Here is a 22862-nt window from a genome sequence, read left to right on the forward strand (position 1 = left end):
GCATGACAGAAAGAGCATGTGACAGTGAGATCCTGTGTGTGTATGTGTGTGTGACAGAGAAATGCATGTGAGAATGAGAACCTGACTGTGTGTTTGAGGGAAGAAGACAGGTGGAGAGAAAAGAAACAGAAAAAAAGGCAATATAAAAGGAAATGGCAAAAAAATAAAGGGAAGCAGATGTAAAAAAAAAATAATTACTTTTTACTGATTGGTACATGTAATCTTTGGGAATGTGCAAGAGTAGCACTTTCTCTATGGCGGATCTCACAATGTACGAGATCAACATGGAGGAAGTGGAAACCCAGGGGGCCTGCACAGAGGAAGCAGCAGAATGGGCTTCAGTGCCAATAGCAGCAATCAGCGCCTCCCCAATAGCCACGTGGCAGCAGTGGCAGTAATTAGATTAATTGTTTGACTCAGCTGGAGGTGACAAAATATGAAGTGGGATGTGAAATCAGCTTGATCTGGTGGAGAATTAGGATTGCTGTTACACATGAACTGTATTTGGCAACATTAAATTAAAGGGAGCCAGGATAATCAATTGAAGCCTGCAGCTGAGGACTGATTCATTATGACTCATGTAGAAATTAGTGCATTTTCCAGATTAGTCTGCATAACACAATTCTCAACATTCAGCATTATTTCTGCTGCATAGAGTTTTATCTGAGAGGCTCTGAGGTTGTGAGGGAGCCAGTAAGAGTGAGAGCATGAGTGTGTGTGAGAAAATCCAGGGGAGTAAGTGTGTGTGAGTGGGGGGGAGAGAGTGTCTTACACCCTGAGAGTGTATCAGTGTCTGAGAGCGAGAGGTTATGGTGGGTATAAGAGCATGAATGTGTATGTATGTGACAGTGTATGTGTGAGAGAGAATGGACATGTGAGTATGTGTGAGAGAGAGGATAACCTCCTAATCCTTGACAATATCAGGGTGACTGGAAATCAAGAGCTCCCACAGAAGGGGACAGCAGGGGCTTTTTAAAATCCTTATTAGTTTTAATTATTGTGTGTTATTTGATATATGTGCTGTTTTGAAATATTTTATTGGTGTTTGGGAAATTATAAAAATGTATATGATTTTAATTAATAGAAATTCTATTTATCAGTAATTTTAAAATATTCTTTTATTAGTATGGTTTTACTATTATAACTGATGCTTTATGTTTCTTAATTTTATTGTTTTATGAGGAATGGTGGTTCTGTTTATAAATGTCATAATAAATAAGTATGCACTAAAATCCAACCCCATCCATAACCCCGCCCCCATATGACCAAAGCCCCGCCCTCACGGGGCGAGGGCGGGGCGAGGGGTCACCGCAACATGAGGAACTGTATTACGGGGTCACGGCATTAGAAAGGTTGAGAACCACTGATGTAGATAGAAGTGAGCCAGTTTATATAATAAGTTGTGCTTATTAGTTTATATACCCCTGGCAGAATTTGTAAGATGTGTAACATTTTAAGAAAACATGAGTGACCAGACAAAACACGTCTGTTATTTTTAATGTGTTTCAAATTAAACAATTATGCATCACAGAATAGCACAATCATTAAACAAACCACAGCAAAAGAGGAAATAATAAAATGGTCTTGTTTAAAAGTTTCTTGAATCTTTTCCATGGATCATTACCATGCTCCATGTATACAATACCACATAGGTGCTGTGGTCTTCCCATAAGGGCCTGTTGGATGTCTCGACTATGTGTCAAGGGAAAGAGCATTCTTGGTTACTATTCCAATTGTATGGACCTCTTTATCCCAGGAGTTCCATCTGTTGTCATTTTCTAAGACTTTTAAGAGCATTATTATTTGATTTTTATTCTGCTTTTCAGGCACTTCAAAGCAGATTACATTCGGGATAGGGATATTTCCCTATCCCCAGAGTGCCAGAAATAATTTATGATGCACCTGCACCCTGCATCATGTGTCAGTTCTAGTCACTCTCAAAAAAACATAACGGAACTAGAAAAGGTGCAGAGGAAAACCATCGAAAATTATAAAGGGTGTGGAACAACTCTCCTGTGATGAGAGGCCTCACAAGTTTGGGCTCTTCAGCTTGGAAAAGAGACAGCTGAGAAGGGGACATGATGGAAGTTTATAAAATCATGAGTAGTGTGAAAAGGGTAAATAAAGGTCTGTTATTTACTCCTTTCAAATGATGCTGAAAGAGAACACGCCATGAAACAGATTTAAAACAGATCATAGAAAGTACTTTTTTACTCGGTGCAAAAGCAAGCTGTAGAATCTGTTGCTAGAGGACCTGGTCAAAGGGACTAGCATAGTAGGGTTTAAAAGAGGTTTGGACAAACTCCTGAATGAAAAATCTATAAAACATTATTAGCCAGGTATACTAAGAAAGTTTTGATATTTCTGGAAGTGAGGAAATCAACGTTTTGGGATCTATGGGGTACTTGCAACTGGACTGGCTGCTGGCTAGAGCAGTGGTTCTCAACAGGTGTGTTGGGAGGTCCTGGGAGGTGTGTGGCAGGGCCAGCAGATGACTGCCTCCTTATCAGTCCGGGTGGGAGTTGGTTGACTTCTCTTATATTGAGCCTGATGGGAGGCTCCTCTCCCAGTGGGAGTCTCTTTCCTCCTTCACCCAGATCAGAGCGAGACATTGCAGCTCTTGCTGTTCTGGGCCTGATGGGACACAAACTTTATCTTCCCCTGCTGAGTCTGGGAGTGATGCTGCTGCTGAACTCTTCACCCTGTGGAGGGTGGGGGAAAGGAGATTGGGGATGCTGGGAAGATGAAGATGGAACGGAAAGGGAGTGTGGGGGCTGCTGAGCAGGAAGGGGTGGGAACCAGGGGGTCGGGAGAGAGATGGAGCACAGGGAAGATGATGTGGGGGGTCAGGAATGTGGGGCAGGGATATGAGTGTGAGCGGATAATTGAAAGGGAATAATTGGGCAAAGTGAAGGATGATGGAGGCATGGAAGGGGAGTGACAGGGTGCAAGAGCCATAATATATGAGTTTTGGGAAATGTGCATTTCTTCTATCTTTGTTCTTTGCTTAGTGTAGGAGGATATGAATTTCTGTTTCTAGCTCTCCAGTTTTGCATGCAGAGTGGCTTTTTGAGGTTCCATTCCAGTTTGTTTCCATATTTTTAATTTTGTGGTCTTTTATTCTGTATTTGGTGAAGGTCAGATCTGTGATTGAGGTGAGGTATTTTACTAGTAGGTAGGGATTTGTATTAATCTTCTTTGTTGCATTTTCTCATTCTCAATAGGACATGCATTGGTGCTGCACTGCTGCCTTTTCATAGGAAGGGCTATTGCTGTTTGAGTTCTTGGAATTAGTGTTGTAATGTTATGGAAGGTTTGCTACACATGTGCTGAGTTTTGTTTTTCAGGTTTTGTATTTTACAATGCACCTGGTAGTAAGGGAATTTGTGTTTCTGTTACTGAGACAGCACCTGAATCAGACTCTCTTTTTTTTTATATAGCGAGTGTATTTGACATATTCTAGTTCTGCTCTGCATCCATTGTTTGGGGCGGGGGCGAGGCAGGATCTTGTGGATGCAGAGTATGTGTTTCCCTTTAGCCCCGTGATGATCAGGTGTTCAGTGTGTCACGCCTATAAGCATTATCTTCAGGGTGTATCCCAATAGAAAAAAGGTTGAGAACCACTGGTGTAGAGACAGGATGCTTGGCTCGATGGACCTTAGCCTGATTCTGCTTGACATTTCTTGCATATGTTCTTATGTTGATTGTTAAGTTTTACTGGCTTACAAATTAGACTCTGTCAAGGCTTATCAGGTGAGATCCTTGGTGACTTCAATGGCTCATCCTAATCAGTGTGGATTAAATTTAACATCTTGGTCCTGACATATCAGGCTATTGTGGGACTTACCTGTCAGAAAAAAAATCAGGAGAGAGACTCCTTCACAAGGAAAATAGATTAGAAATTCCTTCAGTGAAACTTTTCACTAAAAAACTAGGACATGCACTTTCTCTGCAATAGCCCCTTCTTGATGGAATGCATTTTCTATGTTGCTGAAAAGTTTTACTGACTATGATTTTTGTCAAAACGAAAACCTTTGCTGTTTAATCAGTTGGGTTTGTAAATAATTGTCCCCTTGTGTTTATTGATCAGGATGATTGAGAGATCCATGATGAAAGGTTAGGACAATTAATGTACCTCTTTGATTGGATCTTTCAACACTGGAAAGTGGAATAGAAATATTTAAGATAAATCCAAAGGACATTTTTGTTGAAGACATTTGAAAAGCTACTACTTGGCCATCAGTTCACACCTTCATGTCTCACTACAATCTCAATATGTGTCAAAGGGATAGTAACTTTGGACAAGCAGTTTTGCACAGCCTGTTCACCCCATTAGTCCATTCTCCACTGGTTGTTTCAGTAGATGCTCTGCCATGTAGCCCTCGGTATGGGACTCACCACATTATGGCTATTTCATTCCTGCTTGTTGATGGAGAAAGCAAATCTGCTTACATATAAATGGGGTTGTCTGTAAACGGCCAGATGAATTGGCAATACTTAATACCTGACCACTTCCCTGGAGAGTCGGCCACCTCACTAAAGCTTAAGCTGTGGAAGAAACTGAAGGGCTTACAAAGCAGTGACGTGCACGGGATTCCTGCACATGCTCAGTAAGACTTTATCTGAGCTCTGATAGCGGGGTCCATGTTGGCACTGTCGGAAGACTTCATCCATGCATTATGGCTGATTAATCCTGCTGTCTACAGAAATCTTTTTTACAGGAAAGCAAAGTTGCTTTATCAGCAAAAGTCTTTTGATTTACATTACAATCCTAAAGTATATCTTCTATATAGTTTTTCTTACCAAAACCAGTTTCACTTTGTTACTGAAGTTTAAACATTCAGTGTTCCGTATTTCATAAACTATTTTCTTTGCAAATAAGTTTTCAGATTTATTTGTGATGGAATAATACAAACTGCCCAAGTGTGTCAAGAGTAGGGGGGTTAGTGGGGAGGAAGGCTTTTTTGAGTATTTTTTTCATTCTTTGTTTTGATAAAAACTTGACTTGTGATGAGAGAGAACCTCAGCAACAGATGTACTGCTCTGCCTTTGTTGTTCTTCATAAAGGGAAAAGGAGGATGAAGGATGGGGGTAAGTTTTTGCTATAAAGGAAATATTCGAGTTCAGAAGCAAGTCTGGTCTGCATTCAAATTGAGCCAGGGATAAAAAGGAATGCTGTTCTTGGGAATCAATGCAAAGCAAATGCAACCTACAGTATTATCAACAGGCTGAGAGCCTGATGAATGCGTATGGACTAGCTCAATTTCCCAAGTCCTATCTTCTGAAATGAATAGATTCTTTGTTCTATAGCATGAGTCCTTATGGCAAGTGGGAGAGATCCTCAAACTGGAATGCCTGAATCCCTATTTTTCTTGAGTCCTCTCTCCACCACCAGCACCTGAAACAGTTTTTGAATATAGTGTTCATTTTTCAAAAGGAGAATGATGTTCTTTTTCTAGTGAATTTTAGTACATTTGAAATGTGCTGGTTTTTAGGCATTGGAAACTGAAGCCTTGCATTTGTCCATAAGATAGGTACAGAACAGACAATGGCAGAGCAAGCTTCTCCGTATTACCAGTATGCCACAGACTTGTTCTAGCAGAGCCACTCCTAAGGGTCAGAGGATAATTCTGTCTCAAAACATTTTCAGTTTTTGGTTAATGAACTAGTTTGATGTTTTATTGATGTGGATACCATTCACTTCACTTTAGCCACCCAACAGCTTGCAGACAATAACAACTTCTAGACACTATCCACGGAGCCATATTAGAAGAGGTAAGAGATAGGAGGGTTTTAAAAAGATTGTTTAGAACCTACCTATACCTCTTTCATACTAACGTTTGACGTGTATTTTAGTAATAAGAATAGTGAGTTAACCTTTATAAGGTAAGATAACTGTAGTACGGTATTTGCGGAACTTGCAACAGTGCGTGGTTCCAAAGACGTTGGTATTACAAGCTTAAGTAATTATAACTGTTTTGGTTGTTTCAATCACTTGAGTATTGTTTTCATTGCCTGAGAACTTGGCAGTGCCTCATGATGATATGCCTTAGCCACACGAAGAGAGCATTAACCTTCAATGCGCTTCTTCAAAGAAAAGATGCAAATATTGAAATGTTTGCCCAACTGTCTCCCCTAAAAAAAAAAAAAAAAAAGCGAAAACGCAGTTAACATCAAAACTTTTTTTTTTTTTTAACAGTCTGTTTGCAAAAAGCACATTAACGTACATGCTGAGTCTCCCAATGCAGAAAATAAAATGCTAACTAATGCTGGTGCATTAAATGTTAACAAGCTGGCATATGCTAAACAGGTACATTGGATGCCAATGAATTAGTCAGTAGCATGTTATGTTCAACTGGCTGCAAGTCAGAAGCTAAATTTAGGACCTGATTTACTAAGCCTTTTTTCCCTTCTGTCTCTATAGGAAAAAAAACTTAATGAATCAGGCCCTTAAAGTGTTTTAATGCTCAAAATTTAGTTTACAAACATGATGGCAGAAAAAGCCCGTATGGCTCATCCATCCGTGCCAATGAGCTGTCCAATTAATTTAACATTATATCTAATATACTCTGTCAGGATCACAGGTAAACGGTTAGCGTGCTGGTCTGGTACTGACAATCTATTCCTGGGAAGAGGCCAGGTTCTCAGCCTTCTCCCCAAGTATATCTTTAAAGTAAAATTCAGGTCCCACACCCCATCCCCTGCACAGCAAAAAACATCAATCTCCATCCTCGTGACATCAGGAAACAACCTGCCACCCTTTCCATCATTCAAAGTCAAGAACCGGCCCCCCTGATCCGAACAATAGGATCTTCCAGTCCCTCCCCCCACGCATCTGATGGTGAACAGACTCTCTGATTCACCCCAACGAAGTGAAAATAGCAGACCCACAGACAAGAAATAACCCCATCCAATCCCCCTCTCACCTTGATAAAGAAAAAAAGGAATCCTGCCATTCTTTGCCTCTCCCCCACTCCCCGTATTTTTTCAAAGATCCATAAGTCAGTCTTACCTGTTACCCACCTGGCATCCAATCATATCCTGACCCCCTTCTGGGGTCCCATTTGGGTGCCCCCCCCCCACACACACACACACCAGAGCAGGCAGGACCAGATCAGCGCTAGCAATGAGGCCGGTAGAAGGTCGTTCTTCCTATCCGCTCAGCATTAGAGACCTTTCAGACATGGCAGAGAGCGTGGGGCATGTTGGGGAGTTTGTTTTTTCTTCATGGGGAAGGGGCCTTTTTTCCCCCCACTGTTCAGCTGGACTTTAATGTGTCAAGCCTATGCTAATTTTAAGTGCTAAGCTTGGTGCATTTTTCATAGCACTCAAGCACTATGCATCAGTGGTAATCTGATGAGAAAAGTCTGCATTAAAGTGTGAGCTAATTTTTTTTAACTTGTTTTTAGAGTGTTTTTGGAACATTGGTCTCTATATATGCAAAAGCTCTAAATTAAGCCCTCTCCATTATACTATTTAAGGATGGGTTGGTCTCACAGAGCAGTTGCCTCTTGTACAAAACTGTAGGCAGAAAAATTATGGGGGCTCACCAAAAATGCCTTCCTAGCAATCTGGTGCTGTTTTGTTGTATATTTAACACATAAACCCCAAAACAGAGTTTTATTCCTTTCCTTCTAGAACATACTTTTTGGGCTCTCTCTCCCCCACCCCACCCATTCAAAGCTTAACGTTCCTTACACTTACAAGACTTTCCTCCAAACACAAATGGCTTCCTATCAACTAATGCCATGTCATGTGTTTGTCTCAGGTTTGCATCCCTAGTGACAAGAGTTTAGCAAAAGGATGCTATGGCTCCCTCCATATACTATGCCACACTGCACCATATTGGCAATATGTTATTCAAGTCTCATACCTCCAGAATTGTTGCCCAGTTGCTTCCAATCCAGGTTAATGCAGAACATTTGTGGGAGTAGTGTCACCAAATGGGTTTGCACGTGTACACGATGGCAGGAATGAAACCTCATTTATAAGCCTACGTGTGACCTCTGGAGTTCTAATAGTAAACAGTTCAGGTTAGGCTGGGGCAGAGTCTATGCAAGGAAGTAGCAGGGGTGAAAAACTACATCCATGGTATATTTACCACACAAATCCCGTAGTGCACATGTGCTGCTGTGACGAAAAATGCAAAGGCTGAAAGTGCATGTTCCTCAACCTTTCCCAGGAATCCTGTGGCTGCTGCACAAACCACCGCCGCCAGTGGAAGCAGGAGCCAGTGAAATGCTTCTGTTCTGGTATTGGTCATCTGACAGATTATCACTCTGCACTGTTGAAACAACATGAAGAGTATCAGTATGAAAGATTTGGTAACAGCAAAAATAGTAATAGAATTCAGCAAAGCATGGGATAAGCACAGAGGGTCTCTGGTTGTGAGGAGGTGAAGGGAAAGCTGAAGATTAAGGGGGAGTCTGTGGCATTTCCACAGGAAGGAAATTGGCAGGCAAGATAGGCCTTACGGGTCTTATCTACAGTCATGTTTCTATTCAAGCAGTTTTGTTTCAGTGGCAAGGTGGTACAGTGATGTACTATCAGTGAGTTTTCTCACTTTGGGCTCTCTTCTGTGAAATTTAGAAGTGTGCAAAAAATTGTGCATGTAGAGAAGCCCTGCAGGGCACAACCAAACCTCCCTCAAAGTTGGCTTGAATATCATTTTTGGCAGTCTAAAGCAAAAAATGCTATAGAGCAGTTCAAGCTCTTTGAGTGGAAATGTGGTTATGTCATTTTGTCTGCATCACAGTTTAATTTATACACAGGACAATCCATCGGCAGCTGAGGGAAACCTGAGGACATTATCCCTTGAAAGGGCAGAAGTGGCTGAGCATTTCCACAGCTGCCTGCAGATTGCTCGTAGGAGATGGTGCAGCTGCCTAATGCTATCTGTGTAGAAAGAATCAAGGTAAGATACAAGTATGAGAGCTGCTTGTAAACTGGACTACGTGTGTGGGCTGAGCAATACACCTCACTCGCCTTTCCTAATCCAATATTAAAAGGAAAACTCTCCTGGTAAATGACTTATCTCAAGATGACTTTTTAAATAATGAAAAGCAGTTCACTACAATGTACTATATTTTTCACTAAGCATTGGCACCTAATAAGGCGGAGACATCTTCATGTCTGATATTTAGCACATTGTCTGTCTTTCATACTTCATATTGCCTGCAATTTAAAAAACTTTATTACAAATAACTAAAAACATTCATCTCTCTTAAAGAAACAGGATTTCCACACACTGCACTTTTTACTATTCTCCCTGGACACAAGCAGGGCTGAATTAGCCTTGACACATGGGCTACATCATCCAACGGCGCCAAATGGACCCTTCTCTCTCAGCTCATAGAGCTTTTGCTCTGCTGAACATGTGTGGGAATTTCCTCATGAGCCCCTCAGTCTTTTTTCATTCGAGCTCCAGCATGGACATGTATCCTAACTCCCTTTTTTTTCTTAAGTGATATCTCTTGGTTCTTAAAAGACATTTGTATTACATTGCCTCTCGGCCTCAGGGGATCACTGAAAAGCACTATTTAGTGCTAACTAAAAAAATTTTTTAAATACCTTTTTCTTCACAGAATATCTGGCACAGAAGCCCTCCATCAGTGGCTTCAGAGACTGCGTATGTCATAGGAAAATGGTCATTACTGATGGACACAAAATCTGTTAATGGTGCCTAGAACCAATATCAGCTCATCTCCTACCACTGTGGCCAGATACCTCCATGCTCTCAGAAGTCGCTTGGAAGATAGAGGAATTGAATAATTCTCTGAAGTCACAGCCGTTCCTTCTCCTGGAGTGGAGCCTTTTCTAACTCTGATGCCAAGTTAAAAAGGAGCTCTTTGAATAAGCCTCCCCTTCTACAGAGCAAACCTGGGGGTCCCTCTACTTCATCAGGGTTGAGTAAGCAGAAAAATGCCATTCTTAGGGGCCCGAGCACCCTTCATGTAGATTGTGGGGTTCGGGGCCTAATAAAAAGAGTCAGCAGAGCAATGCAGTTGGTGCACCGAACCTCAACGCCAATGAAACTTCCCCCTCGACACCTCAAAGTGAGGATTCCACATCATTGATGTACCGAGCCTCTTGCAACCAATGCAACTTTTCATCAACTCACCATTTCCTTCCATATATGCAGGAAGGATGGGAGGTGCAAAGGGAGATATACACTGCTTACCTCCTATTTGTATATATTAGGTATTTATTAACTGATAGTACTGAAGCCCAAGATACTGAACAACCATACATACTTAGTTAAAATATAATACATTGACAGAAAAATTTAACAAACAGAAATAAACCTGAATTACAGCTCTATCAGCATTAACCTGATTCCTAATCAAAAGCCAGCCTAAACAAATGCACTTCACGTAGTCCTTTAATAGCTCAATAGCCGTAGCTCATAAGGTAATGAGTTCCAGAGACTGAGCCACCATCCAGAATGTCTGCTTCCTTGTTTCCATTAAGTGTGCATGATGCACAGAAGAAATATCTAGTAGTCCTCTCTGTGAGGACTGCAGGGTCCAAGATGGATTATAAATTCTCAGAAGAGCATTAATCCAAGACGAGAATCTTATCAAGCGAAATTTATGAACCAGTATAAGTACTTTGTAAGGCACTGGTGATTATACTGATAACCAGTATAAATCCTTCAACAGTGGAGACATATGTTCCCATATAGACCACCCAGAGAGAAGTCTTGCTGACGGATTCTGAAGCATCTGTAGTGCTTTTAGAGCTATAATCAGGAGACCAATGTAAAGGACATTGCAGTAATCTAAAACAGGTAATATCAGAGCCTGTACAACAGAGAAAATCTGTGAGTGGTATGGAAAAATTATTGATGTAAAATTATGTCAATAGAAGATGAGGTGTTAATCAAGGTTCCATTTATGTGTTGGTCCTTTTAGACCTTTCAGCAGTGTTTGACACCGTAGATTATACACTACTACTGCTCCAGCTCCAATCCCTAGGAATAGATGACACAGTATTAAAGTGGTTCACATTATATCTATCTGAACTTTCTTTTAAGGTCAGAATTGGAAATGCCCACTCCAATTGGTATAATTTGGCCTCTGGTGTGCCGCAGAATTCTGCCCTCTCTGCAGCACTTACATAGAAACATAGAAATGACAGCAGAAAAGGACCAAACGGCAAGCCCATAGTAGCATCATCCACGCCACACAGGTCTCCCCTATAGTGGTAGCATCAGGGGGTGGCATCTGCCATGGTGTACGAGTTATCCCCATACTTAATTTCCCAAATCATTAAAGTCAGGACCCTTGTTGGTTGCTGTCTGTTTCCAATTCCCCGTTATCTCTTGCCATTGAAGCAGAGAGCAATGGAGTTACATCTCAAATTTAAGGCTTATTGATTAAGGGTAGTAACAGTCGCAAGTTACCCCCATGCTTATTTATTTTCCCAGACCATAAAATTCAATGTCCTTGTTGGTTGCTGTCCGAAACTAATTTCCCTTTTCATCTTTTCCCCCTGCCATTAAAGCAGAGAGCAATAATGAGTTGCATCAACAGTATGAAAGCTTATTAGTTAAGGGTAGTAACAGCCACACCAGCAAGTTTACCCCCATGCACTCTTTTCCTCATTTCCATCTTCTAGCTTTTAGGGATCCAAAGTGTTTATTCCATTTCCCTTTGAAATCTTTCACTGTTTTTGTTTTCACCACCTCCTCCAGAAGAGCATTGCAGGCATCCACCACCCTCTCCATGAAGAAATATTTCCCAATGCTGGTTCTGAGTCGTCCTCTCTGGAGCTTCATTTTGTGACCTCTAGTTCTACTGATTAGTTTCCAACGGAGTTTGTTGAATGTGCATCATTACAACCTTTCAGGTATCTTTATATATATTAAAACCTTTTTAATATATATCTCGCTCCACTATGTAAACTTCTGCCTGGTCTAGGCATAAACTACAGAATTTATGCCAATGACATTCAGTTTTCTCTCCTTATCATCACTCTTGGTCTTTCACTCTTAATTCACTAAATCTTAATGCAATTCAATCTTGGCTTTCTCACAAAAAACTCCAGCTTAACTTGAACAAAACAAAACAAATTCTAATCCTCTCAAATCGATCAAATAAATTTTTTTTTCCATTCAAAGGCCAAATTATTCCAATCAGGCAACAGGCACACAATTTAGGATTTATCTTAGATAACATCTTATCCATGAAATCACATACAAACAATATTGTGAAGAATTCAGTTTTCAAACTACATTTACTAAGGCAGCTGAAGCCATTACTTCTAACTCAAGACTTCCATACTGTGCTTCAAGCATTAATCATCCCTGGATTTGACTAGTGCAATGCCCTTCTCATAGGGCTCCCAGCTTCTGCAATAAAATCAATAAGAACATAAGAACATAAGAAAATGCCATACTGGGTCAGACCAAGAATCCATCAAGCCCAGCATCCTGTTTCCAACAGTGGCCAATCCAGGCCATAAGAACCTGGCAAGTACCCAAAAACTAAGTCTATTCCATGTAACCATTGCTAATGGCAGTGGCTATTCTCTAAGTGAACTTAATAGCAGGTAATGGACTTCTCCTCCAAGAACTTATCCAATCCTTTTTTAAACACAGCTACACTAACTGCACTAACCACATCCTCTGGCAACAAATTCCAGAGTTTAAATGTGCGTTGAGTAAAAAAGAACTTTCTCTGATTAGTTTTAAATGTGCCCCATGCTAACTTCATGGAGTGCCCCCTAGTCTTTCTATTATCCGAAAGAGTAAATAACCGATTCACATCTACCCGTTCTAGACCTCTCATGATTTTAAACACCTCTATCATATCCCCCCCTCAGTCGTCTCTTCTCCAAGCTGAAAAGTCCTAACCTTTTTAGTCTTTCCTCATAGGGGAGTTGTTCCATTCCCCTTATCATTTTGGTAGCCCTTCTCTGTACCTTCTCCATCGCAATTATATCTTTTTTGAGATGCGGCGACCAGAATTGTACACAGTATTCAAGGTGCAGTCTCACCATGGAGCGATACAGAGGCATTATGACATTTTCCGTTTTATTCACCATTCCCTTTCTAATAATTCCCAACATTCTGTTTGCTTTTTTGACTGCTGCAGCACACTATACTGACGATTTCAATGTGTTATCCACTATGACACCTAGATCTCTTTCTTGGGTTGTAGCACCTAATATGGAACCCAACATTGTGTAATTATAGCATGGGTTATTTTTCCCTATATGCATCACCTTGCACTTATCCACATTAAATTTCATCTGCCATTTGGATGCCCAATTTTCCAGTCTCACAAGGTCTTCCTGCAATTTATCACAAAATGCTTGTGATTTAACTACTCTGAACAATTTTGTGTCATCTGCAAATTTGATTATCTCACTCGTCGTATTTCTTTCCAGATCATTTATAAATATATTGAAAAGTAAGGGTCCCAATACAGATCCCTGAGGCACTCCACTGTCCACTCCCTTCCACTAAGAAAATTGCCCATTTAATCCTACTCTCTGTTTCCTGTCTTTTAGCCAGTTTGCAATCCACGAAAGAACATCGCCACCTATCCCATGACTTTTTACTTTTCCTAGAAGCCTCTCATGAGGAACTTTGTCAAATGCGTTCTGAAAATCCAAGTATACTATATCTACCGGTTCACCTTTATCCATATGTTTATTAACTCCTTCAAAAAAGTGAAGCAGATTTGTGAGGCAAGACTTGCCCTGGGTAAAGCCATGCTGACTTTGTTCCATTAAACCATGTCTTTCTATATGTTCCATGATTTTGATGTTTAGAACACTTTCTACTATTTTTCCTGGCACTGAAGTCAGGCTAACCGGTCTGTAGTTACCCGGATCGCCCCTGGAGCCCTTTTTAAATATTGGGGTTACATTTGCTATCCTCCAGTCTTCAGGTACAATGGATGATTTTAATGATAGGTTACAAATTTTTACTAATAGGTCTGAAATTTCATTTTTTAGTTCCTTCAGAACTCTGGTGTGTATACCATCCGGTCCGGGTGATTTACTGCTCTTCAGTTTGTCAATCAGGCCTACCACATCTTCTAGGTTCACCGTGATTTGATTCAGTCCATCTGAATCATTACCCATGAAAACCTTCTCCATTACAGGTACCTCCCCAACATCCTCTGCAGTAAACACCGAAGCAAAGAAATCATTTAATCTTTCCGCGATGGCCTTATCTTCTCTAAGTGCCCCTTTAACCCCTCGATCATCTAATGGTCCAACTGACTCCCTCACAGGCTTTCTGCTTCGGATATATTTTAAAAAGTTTTTACTGTGAGTTTTTGCCTCTACAGCCAACTTCTTTTCAAATTCTCTCTTAGCCCGTCTTATCAATGTCTTACATTTAACTTGCCAATGTTTATGCTTTATCCTATTTTCTTCTGTTGGATCCTTCTTCCAATTTTTGAATGAAGATCTTTTGGCTAAAATAGCTTCTTTCACCTCCCCTTTTAACCATGCCGGTAATCGTTTTGCCTTCTTTCCACCTTTCTTAATGTGTGGAATACTCAGAATGCTCAGAATGCTCTGCATGATTACTGCTGCATGATGCTGCTGCATGATTACTAACTGTAGCCAAGATATGTGAGCATATATTTCCAGTCCTTTCATCTCTATATTGGCTCCCAAAAAGTTATATAATACAATACAAAATCATGACAGGTCATAAACTATTACAAAATGACACTATTCCCTGGTTTAACTCCGTGTTATGAATTTATAGATCTACCCATACTCTAAGATATGAAAGCAAGAATTCTTTTGGAGGTACCCTCTATTAAGGTAGCATGACATGAGGTAACGAGAGGGTTTTCAATAGCTGCACCTGAACTGTGGTTACAGCATTCTCTCAATATATTCTGTATTGCGGAGGTTTATTGATGACATCATTATTTTATGGCCAGGAGGTCGAGGATTATTCGATCAATTTATGGTGTGGTTAAATTCACGCAACTCCTGCTTACAGTTTACTTCCCATTCTGGGGATACTATGGTGTCTCTTCTTAATATTAATATTTCTAAAAATGAAGATAATTTCTTTTTTTACCATCTATCAAAAGCCAACATATCGTAACACCCTTTTGAATTATGCAAATTGCCAATCACAGCGCTTAAGAGATAGTATCCCTTTTGGGCAGTTTTTACGTTTAAGATGGTTGTGCTCAACAGTTCAAGAGTATAAGTACAGGGCACTTGAAATGCGTGTGAGATTCCTGCAGAGGGGTGGTCAATTGGGCTATGAAACGGGCAAGATGGAATAATAGAGATTTGCTGTTGAGTACTGTATGTAAGGATAGCACACAACGAATAACTTGTGTGTTGCCTTATTCCCCTTCTATTTACAAAGTTGTCAAGAGTATAAAGAGACATTGGCATGTTCTGCAATTGTATCCTCCTTTTAAGGAGAAACTTATGATAGCTTACTGAAGGGGTAAAAATATAAAGGATCAAGTGGTGTATTTTTTTTTCAAGTGAAGAAATAGGACATTTTGCTTGTAATTCCTGTTCGGTATGTGTTCAATTGCATTCAAATGTTGATCTACCTTTAAAGAAGCTACATTGGTTTAAGCCTAGAGTTAGAACATCTTGTACTTCTAGTAAACTCGTATATGTGGTTTGGTGTCCCTGTCAGTTATTATATGCGGGGAAGACGATGCGTCAACTCAAGGTACACATGATTGAATATTGGAGTGCACTTAATTGTAAGAAAATAGAAGCACCCTTAGTACAGCATTGTTTAGATTTCAATCATCAGGGTAGGAGAATGGGCATGTTTTCATTCATGTTACCAGTTTTTCATTCCCTCTGCTCTACAAGGGGGGAATTTTGGTTGTACTAGTTTACTTTTCTCTGCTTGGGTACAGTGTAATGCTGGCAGACTCTGGGTGGCACCTCAGGGGTGAAGGACGGAGTCTGTTGAAGCTTGTCTGTCTCCGTCTGCTGGAGGGGAGGCAGGACCCAGGAGTCTGGACTGATCCGTGGTACTACAGGAACGAAAATTAGCAGGTAAAGACCAATTTTCCTTTTCGGATAATAGAAGGACCAGGGGGCATTCCATGAAGTTAGCAAGTAGCACATTTAAGACTAATCGGAGAAAATTCTTTTTCACTCAACGCACAGTTAAGCTTTGGAATTTGTTGCCAGAGGATGAGGTTAGTGCAGTTAGTGCAGCTGGGTTCAAAAAAGGTTTGGATAAGTTCTTGGAGGAGAAGTCCATTAACTGCTATTAATCAAGTTTACTTAGAGAATAGCCACTGCTATTAATTGCATCAATAGCATGGGATCTTCTTGGTGTTTGGGTATTTGCCAGGTCCTTGTGGCCTGGTTTGGCCTCTGTTGGAAACAGGATGCTGGGCTTGATGGACCCTTGGTCTGACCCAGAATGGAAATTTCTTATATTCTTCTTATGTTCTTAAGATTTATTTTTTACAGTTCTAGAAATGCTTAATTGTGATGCTAGGGGTGGTGACACTAACTTGCATTTATTACAAAGTGAACAGCAGTGGATATTTAATTTAAAAACAGTTCAGCCTGAAGAACTGAAGAAAGAAGTTGATTGGTCTGTGTTCATGTGAAGGGAGGTTCTATGATTGGGACTGGTAGTTTCCCGATGGGGGTTGTCTATTTAAAACTGTACTTCTGAGTAAGCAGCGGTGAGCGTCTTCGCCATTTGGTTTGCTGCGATGTTGAGCTGGTATGGCCCTAAGAGAGGGTATGTTCCATAGTGATAGCCTGCTTTTTAGGAATTTTTAAAAAAAATGTGGGTTGATTTTTGTTCTTGTGTTCTTTCTTTGTAGAGTTCTTTTGTTCCCCTGAAGAAGGCATATGTAAATGCCAAAACATTGGCAATGTTGAGTTTTGGAACTGACGTATAAGTACCGCAGTGGATCTTGGAAGAGCAAAGCACTGCAATTATAAAGTCTCTTAAAGATGTTGCTAGGAAATAAAAAACAGATAAGTAGTTTTAGATTAAAAGTTTTTTTGTTGGGTTGAAAATGTGGATAAAAGAGTAATGATTAAAACTTTAGGGTTTTTGGGAAGAACTAAGTAACGTGAATTTAGTGCTCATATATGATACTGGTTGCAGCCCATTGTGGGCAAGAGCCTGTGGATTATATTTGAAAGAGCACAATTGTTCTGATACTGATTCCCATTTTTATAGTAATTGATTTCCTCGTGGGTGGTGTTTTGTGCCCTTAATTTTTAACCAGCTCCCAGGGAAAACTCTACAAAATCCAGAGGATATACAATAGGGCATTATCTTGGTCTCTGAAGATGTTCCACCTCCAGTGCCTGGCCAGAGGGTACAGCAGCCCTTGGACCAAGTGGCAGAATTGGTGTAGACTTTCTTTACCTCTTTGGAAGCTAAGGATAAGGAGGGCACTCTTCAACCTCTTCTTTCCAGAATATCGGATTTTCTTCCTCAAGAGGAAGCATCTTCTACTTCCTACTTGAGGCTATTCCATCAGCACCCCATGAGGTGGTTCAAGTCCTCCTCATTCTCTTACAGTGGAGTCCAACCAGTGGGAGGAAGTTCACCAGGGCTACTTCCCTCTGAGGCAACCAAGGACAACTCCTCAGTTACCTACATCATCAGTGGGGTCCTGGATCAAAGTCCCTTGTCCTCTCAAATCAGAGGAAAGGTCAACTGGGATCCCTTCTACCCTCTACCTGAGCCTCTGGAAAACTTGTCTCCACCTAATGATCTCTCCTAGTCCAAATTTCTGGATAACTTTGGTAAAGCGCTAAGGGTCAGCAATCATAAGGAGAAAGACCTATGCTCAGATTTCTTCAGTCTTTTCCAGATTCTAAATGTCAAAGCCAGCAGCCATTCCAATCTATACAATCCTGCAAGATTTACAAACAAGAATGTGGGAGAATCTGATTTCCTGTACACTAGTAGCCAGGAAACTAGACCTAAAGTATAGATTCCAAAACACTCCAGGTTTTGGGGTAGTACAACTGCCTCACCAATTTGTTGGGGTGGAATTGGCATTAAAACAAGCAAAGAAAACAAAAATATTCTCCAACACTCCTCCAGGTAGAGACCACAGACTCTTGGACAACTTTGGGGGAAATAGGTATTCTAGAGTGCCGTGCTTAATACTCATATCTCCGCACATGTTTTACATACATGAAATGCTTACACAATGGCATTCAAAAACCAAAGCATCTCATCATCCCAATTGACAGCAATCCTGCATACCCGCAGATGCTCCTGGATGTGGAAGAGTGTATTTGGCATCTTATTTGGTCCATGTAAGAAGCATTGGACATAACTGTCCGCTCCTCATCCACCTCCATCAGATCTCATTAAATAATTCGGTTAAGGGCCAACAGTTTGTATGGCAATATCCAAAAGCTAGTGCACATACCCTGCCTGGGAGATCACTTCTTCAGAGACATACTCAGGGAAACCATTCAGATCAAGAAGCAGTTTTTCTCAATGAGATTTGATCCACAGATGACTTTGAAGAGGCCCTACTTCATTTTTAAGCAGTCATACTTTCAGAGATGCCCCTTCCAGTAATTCCAACTGTACCATGCTTCTCTGCTGTTTCTGCAGCAACAACTTCTAGTATGAGCTTTGCAGCATGAACAGTGCCAACTAGAAGCAACTCAACAGGTCCAACCAAAACCCTGACCACTTTTTTTTTTTTTTTAACTAATCTTCAGGTCAAGCATTCAATCCCTCCGGTAGAGGAGAGAATTTGTCTACTTGAAGGAGTGGTGCAAAATCACCAAGGTTCATTGGGTACTCAAGACTGTGAAATCTAGATACTGCTTGCATTTCTTCTTCCTCATTGCTCAGCCTTCAACCCAGATCTGTCTCAGCGCAGCTCTTCCTGGAGGTGCAGTCACTCTTCAAGCAGCCAGCAATAGAGCCTGTCCCACCTGACCAGCATGACCAGGGGTTCTACTCCTATTTTCTTCTCCAAAAAATCCGGGAGATTGAGACCCATCCTGGATTTAAGAAGCATAAACAAGCATCTGTTATAGTAGAAATTGAAGATGAACTCCCTACAAACCATTCTGCCCTTCATCTAGGTGAGGGAATGGATGTGTGCTCTGGATCTGAAGGACACACATGCCCATATACCCATGCATCTTTCAATCCGCTTCTTCACGTTGGACAAGAACAGAAAATTGGAAAGATTTTGTTCCATCCTGCCGAGCTAGCTCTGGTCCACTCAAGATGCTTTTTTGCTCACCTGGAATGCATATTTCATGTATAAGTTTCACCGATTCCATTGATAAGCCAATACAGTGCAAAAAGCACACAAGGTCTTGAGCCCTCCTGATACTTATTGCACCAGCATAGCCCAGACAAGAATGGTTCGCATACCTAACAAAACTGTCCATCAACCCCCAGGAGCTGATCCCTCTAGGCCAATCCATCCTTACTAACTCATGAGTAGTGTCATCTATATCATCCAAACCTTCACACATTCAACTAAACAGCCTGGATATTGAGCGCTCACTGATAACATCACTTTCCTTACCCAAGAAAGTTGAAGAGACATTTGTGTCTGCTAGAAAGTGCTCAGTTAGGAGGACTTGAAGCTTTAAATGGATTCCAATCTTAATCTTGGTGTCAACATGCATTCAAATGGGAACTGGACCCATTTGCATTCAAGCCACGAGAGTTGCTTCAATACTTAAGTCTTTCCTCTTCAAGACTCAGTTCCTCATCAGTCAGAGTACCTCAGTGCCATAGCAAATCTACCATGTTCAAGTTGAAGTCAGGCCGATTTCCACTCATCAGTTAGTGTCAAAGTTTATGAAAGGCTTATAGCATACTAAACATCCGGAGGCCAAACCACCTGTCCATGGGATCTTAATGTCATTCTAGCACAGCTTATAAAGCCACCATTCAAATCTCTTAGTCTGCTTCTTTTGAAATTTGGCAAATGGAAAGTATTGTTCCCTGTTGCAATCACATCACCCAGCAGAGTCGGTGAACTATAGGCATTAGTACATTACTTTCTATATATGCAGTTATTCCATAATAGAGTAGTATTATGAACCCATCCCAAGTTTCTGCAAACAGTGATCTCAGCTTTTCATATGAATCAAATTATCATGTTGCCCACATTCTCTCCAAGGCCCACCCACACATGAAGGGGAAAATGCTCTTCATACATTAGACTGTAAAACAGCTTTGGCTTACTACTGAAAGAGGACTCTGCCACATCATCAGGCCTCACAACTATTCATCTCTTATGATCCTAACCATATAGGCATAATAGTTGCCAAAGGTACATTGTCCAATTGGCTAGCAGACTGTATTGTACACTGTTTGGAGCTAACTGGCGTCAAAATTACAGATTCAGTTAAGGCTCATCATGCAAGAGCCATGGCTACATCTGTGACTCATCTGTAAACCATACCTATCAAAGCATCTGCAAAGCTACAACTTGGTCATCAATGCACACCTTAAAGTCTCATTACTGGGCGTTCTATCAAGAAGTAACAGTAAATTTGAACAAGCAGTTTTCTGTAGCCTGTTCACCCAGTAGTAAACTCCACACATTGGCTTTTTTCAGTAAGTTGTCCACTGCAACCCTCAACTTAGGACTCCCCACATATCATGGCTAATTCAGCCCTCCTTGTCTATGAAAAAAGCAAGTTTACTTTCATAAACTATGATCTCCATAGATAACAGGATGAGTTAAGCATGCTAAATACTCCTTGGAGAGTTGACTACCTAGCTAAACTTAGCTCTAAAATCAACTGAGGGGCTCATGAGGCAATGCCCATGTGGGAATTTCCACACATGCTCAGTAAAGCAAAAGCTCTATGAGCTAAAAGGTGAATTTTAAAAGCCCAGCGCATGCATCTATTAGGGGATGAGCGAATATGTCAGGATCATGCAAGTCCAGCAGATTTTAAAAGCCACCGAGATTCGCACGTCTCTCCTGGAGCACACACATCTCAAAAGTTTTCAAAAAGGGAATGGGCATGGTCTGGGCAGCGCATGGGCCTTTCAGGGCATGTATCTGGGCAGGGCTTGGGCGCTGGGGCTTGCTGACATCCCCTGCCATGTAACTTTACTTCTGCTATGGCTGATGTGTGAGTGATAAAATAAAGAAAACTAGGCTGAAGAGATTAGGGCTGTTCAGCTTGGAGAAGAAACGGCTGAGGGGGGATATGATAGAGGTCTTTAAGATCATGAGAGGTCTTGAACGAGTAGATGTGACTCGGTTATTTTCACTTTCGAATAATAGAAGGACTAGGGGGCATTCCATGAAGTTAGCAAGGGGGCATTCCATGAAGTTAGCAAGTAGCACATTTAAGACTAAGCGGAGAAAATTATTTTTCAGCTCTGGAATTTGTTGCCAGAGGATGTGGTTAGTGCAGTTAGTGTAGCTGGGTTCAAAAAAGGTTTGGATAAGTTCTTGGAGGAGAAGTCCATTAATGGCTACTAATCAATTTTACTTAGCGAATAGCCACTGCTGTTAATTGCATCAGTGGCATGAGATCTTCTTAGTGTTTGGGTAATTGCCAGGTTCTTGTGGCCTGGTTTTGGCCTCTGTTGGAAACAGGATGCTGGGCTTGATGGACCCTTGGTCTGACCCAGCATGGCAATTTCTTATGTTCTTATGTTCTTAGATCAGCAGGGTTTTAAGGGTCAGGGCTAACTGAAGGGAAGGAAGGCTATTAAACTAGGGGCATTTGGAAGGCCTCTCTCAACTGGGAGAACTGGGAATGAACTGGTTTTAGTGGCAATGGCATCAGTGCACGCCCCTTTTAAAATCCCCATGTTCGCAGTTGAAGCAGCATTTACGCACACAGGTATGCACCCACTTAAAATTGGGTGCACATGGCCAGCCTATTTTATAACTTGCGCTCATATGTCATAAAATGGCCATGTCCCTGGGTGCAGGCTGACACATATGTGCCCGTGTGCCTGCGCGCTGGTTTTAAAACTCACTTTTGAGAGGCGGTTCTGTTCGGCAGTGTCAGATGATGCCCGAAGAAATTTAAGCAAAACCTAAAGACTTGGCTTTTCAAACAAGCTTATACTAGATCCGCTCCTCTTTTAGTAAGCACATAGCTCACTCTACCCTCCCTGCCCTTCCCATGCTCTATCTCAATACCTTCCCAGTATCCTCCACCTCTGCAATTTTAGTCAGCCCCTTTCTCTCTATCTCACCATCCCCTACACCTCCAATCTCTCCTTCCACCCTACACCTTTTTTTCCCCCAGATTGTAAATTTTGCCTTTCACAGCAATCTGATTGTAATTACTATACCGCATTATACCATACTACACTGTATAGACTTTTCAGGCCTTGATCTTTCGATAGCCTCTTTATCCCTCAGTAATACTTATTACTAGATATTATTCCCTGTATATTTTTCCTGCCCTTATGTTCATATTCCCTGATCCTTTTGTTTATCTTAGTTTCGCGCTTTTGTTATAATATAAGCAGTTATTTATTACCAATGTTCTTCCTGACAACCCTCCCCTTCCTTCCCATTTCTTTACCCTATTTTAAGCTATTATTAATCCAGTTCAGAGTTTTTTGTAAAGCCTGTTTGCTAAATTTACGGTTATATGGAAACCGATGTGATGTTCCTCTACTAAAGTCGGTATATAAAAATGTTCAAATAAATAAATAAATAAATAATGTCATTCATGTGTCATGGCTAATTGATCCTGCTGTTTACACAGAAAACTGTTTATTATTTATTTATTTATTTATTTAAGGTTTTTATATACCGGCATTCATGATACAATCACATCATGCTGGTTTACAGTTAAACAGGGGTGCAAATAGATTAAAACTGAAAAACAAGTGCAAGGAGATTGCAGTTACAAATAACAAGGGAGATCGAACTGGGAGAGAA

The 22862-nt window shown here is 40.9% G+C and overlaps 1 protein-coding gene across 1 annotated transcript in view; it reads right to left on the bottom strand.

Moving 5' to 3' along the window:
* Positions 1 to 3539: 3539 nt before the first annotated feature.
* LOC115085338 (ethanolaminephosphotransferase 1-like) overlaps positions 3540 to 22862 on the bottom strand; it is a 195156-nt gene continuing 175833 nt past the window's right edge. The window contains exons 9-10 of the mRNA XM_029591240.1: positions 8102 to 8284; positions 3540 to 6135 (exon numbers count right to left, since the gene is read on the bottom strand). Of these exons, the coding sequence (XP_029447100.1) occupies positions 6070 to 6135; positions 8102 to 8284 (249 nt within the window). The 3' untranslated portion in view covers positions 3540 to 6069. The remainder of the gene's footprint in view (positions 6136 to 8101; positions 8285 to 22862) is intronic.

The sequence above is a fragment of the Rhinatrema bivittatum genome, chromosome 2 (genome assembly GCF_901001135.1).
Source record: "Rhinatrema bivittatum chromosome 2, aRhiBiv1.1, whole genome shotgun sequence".
NCBI lineage: Eukaryota > Metazoa > Chordata > Amphibia > Gymnophiona > Rhinatrematidae > Rhinatrema > Rhinatrema bivittatum.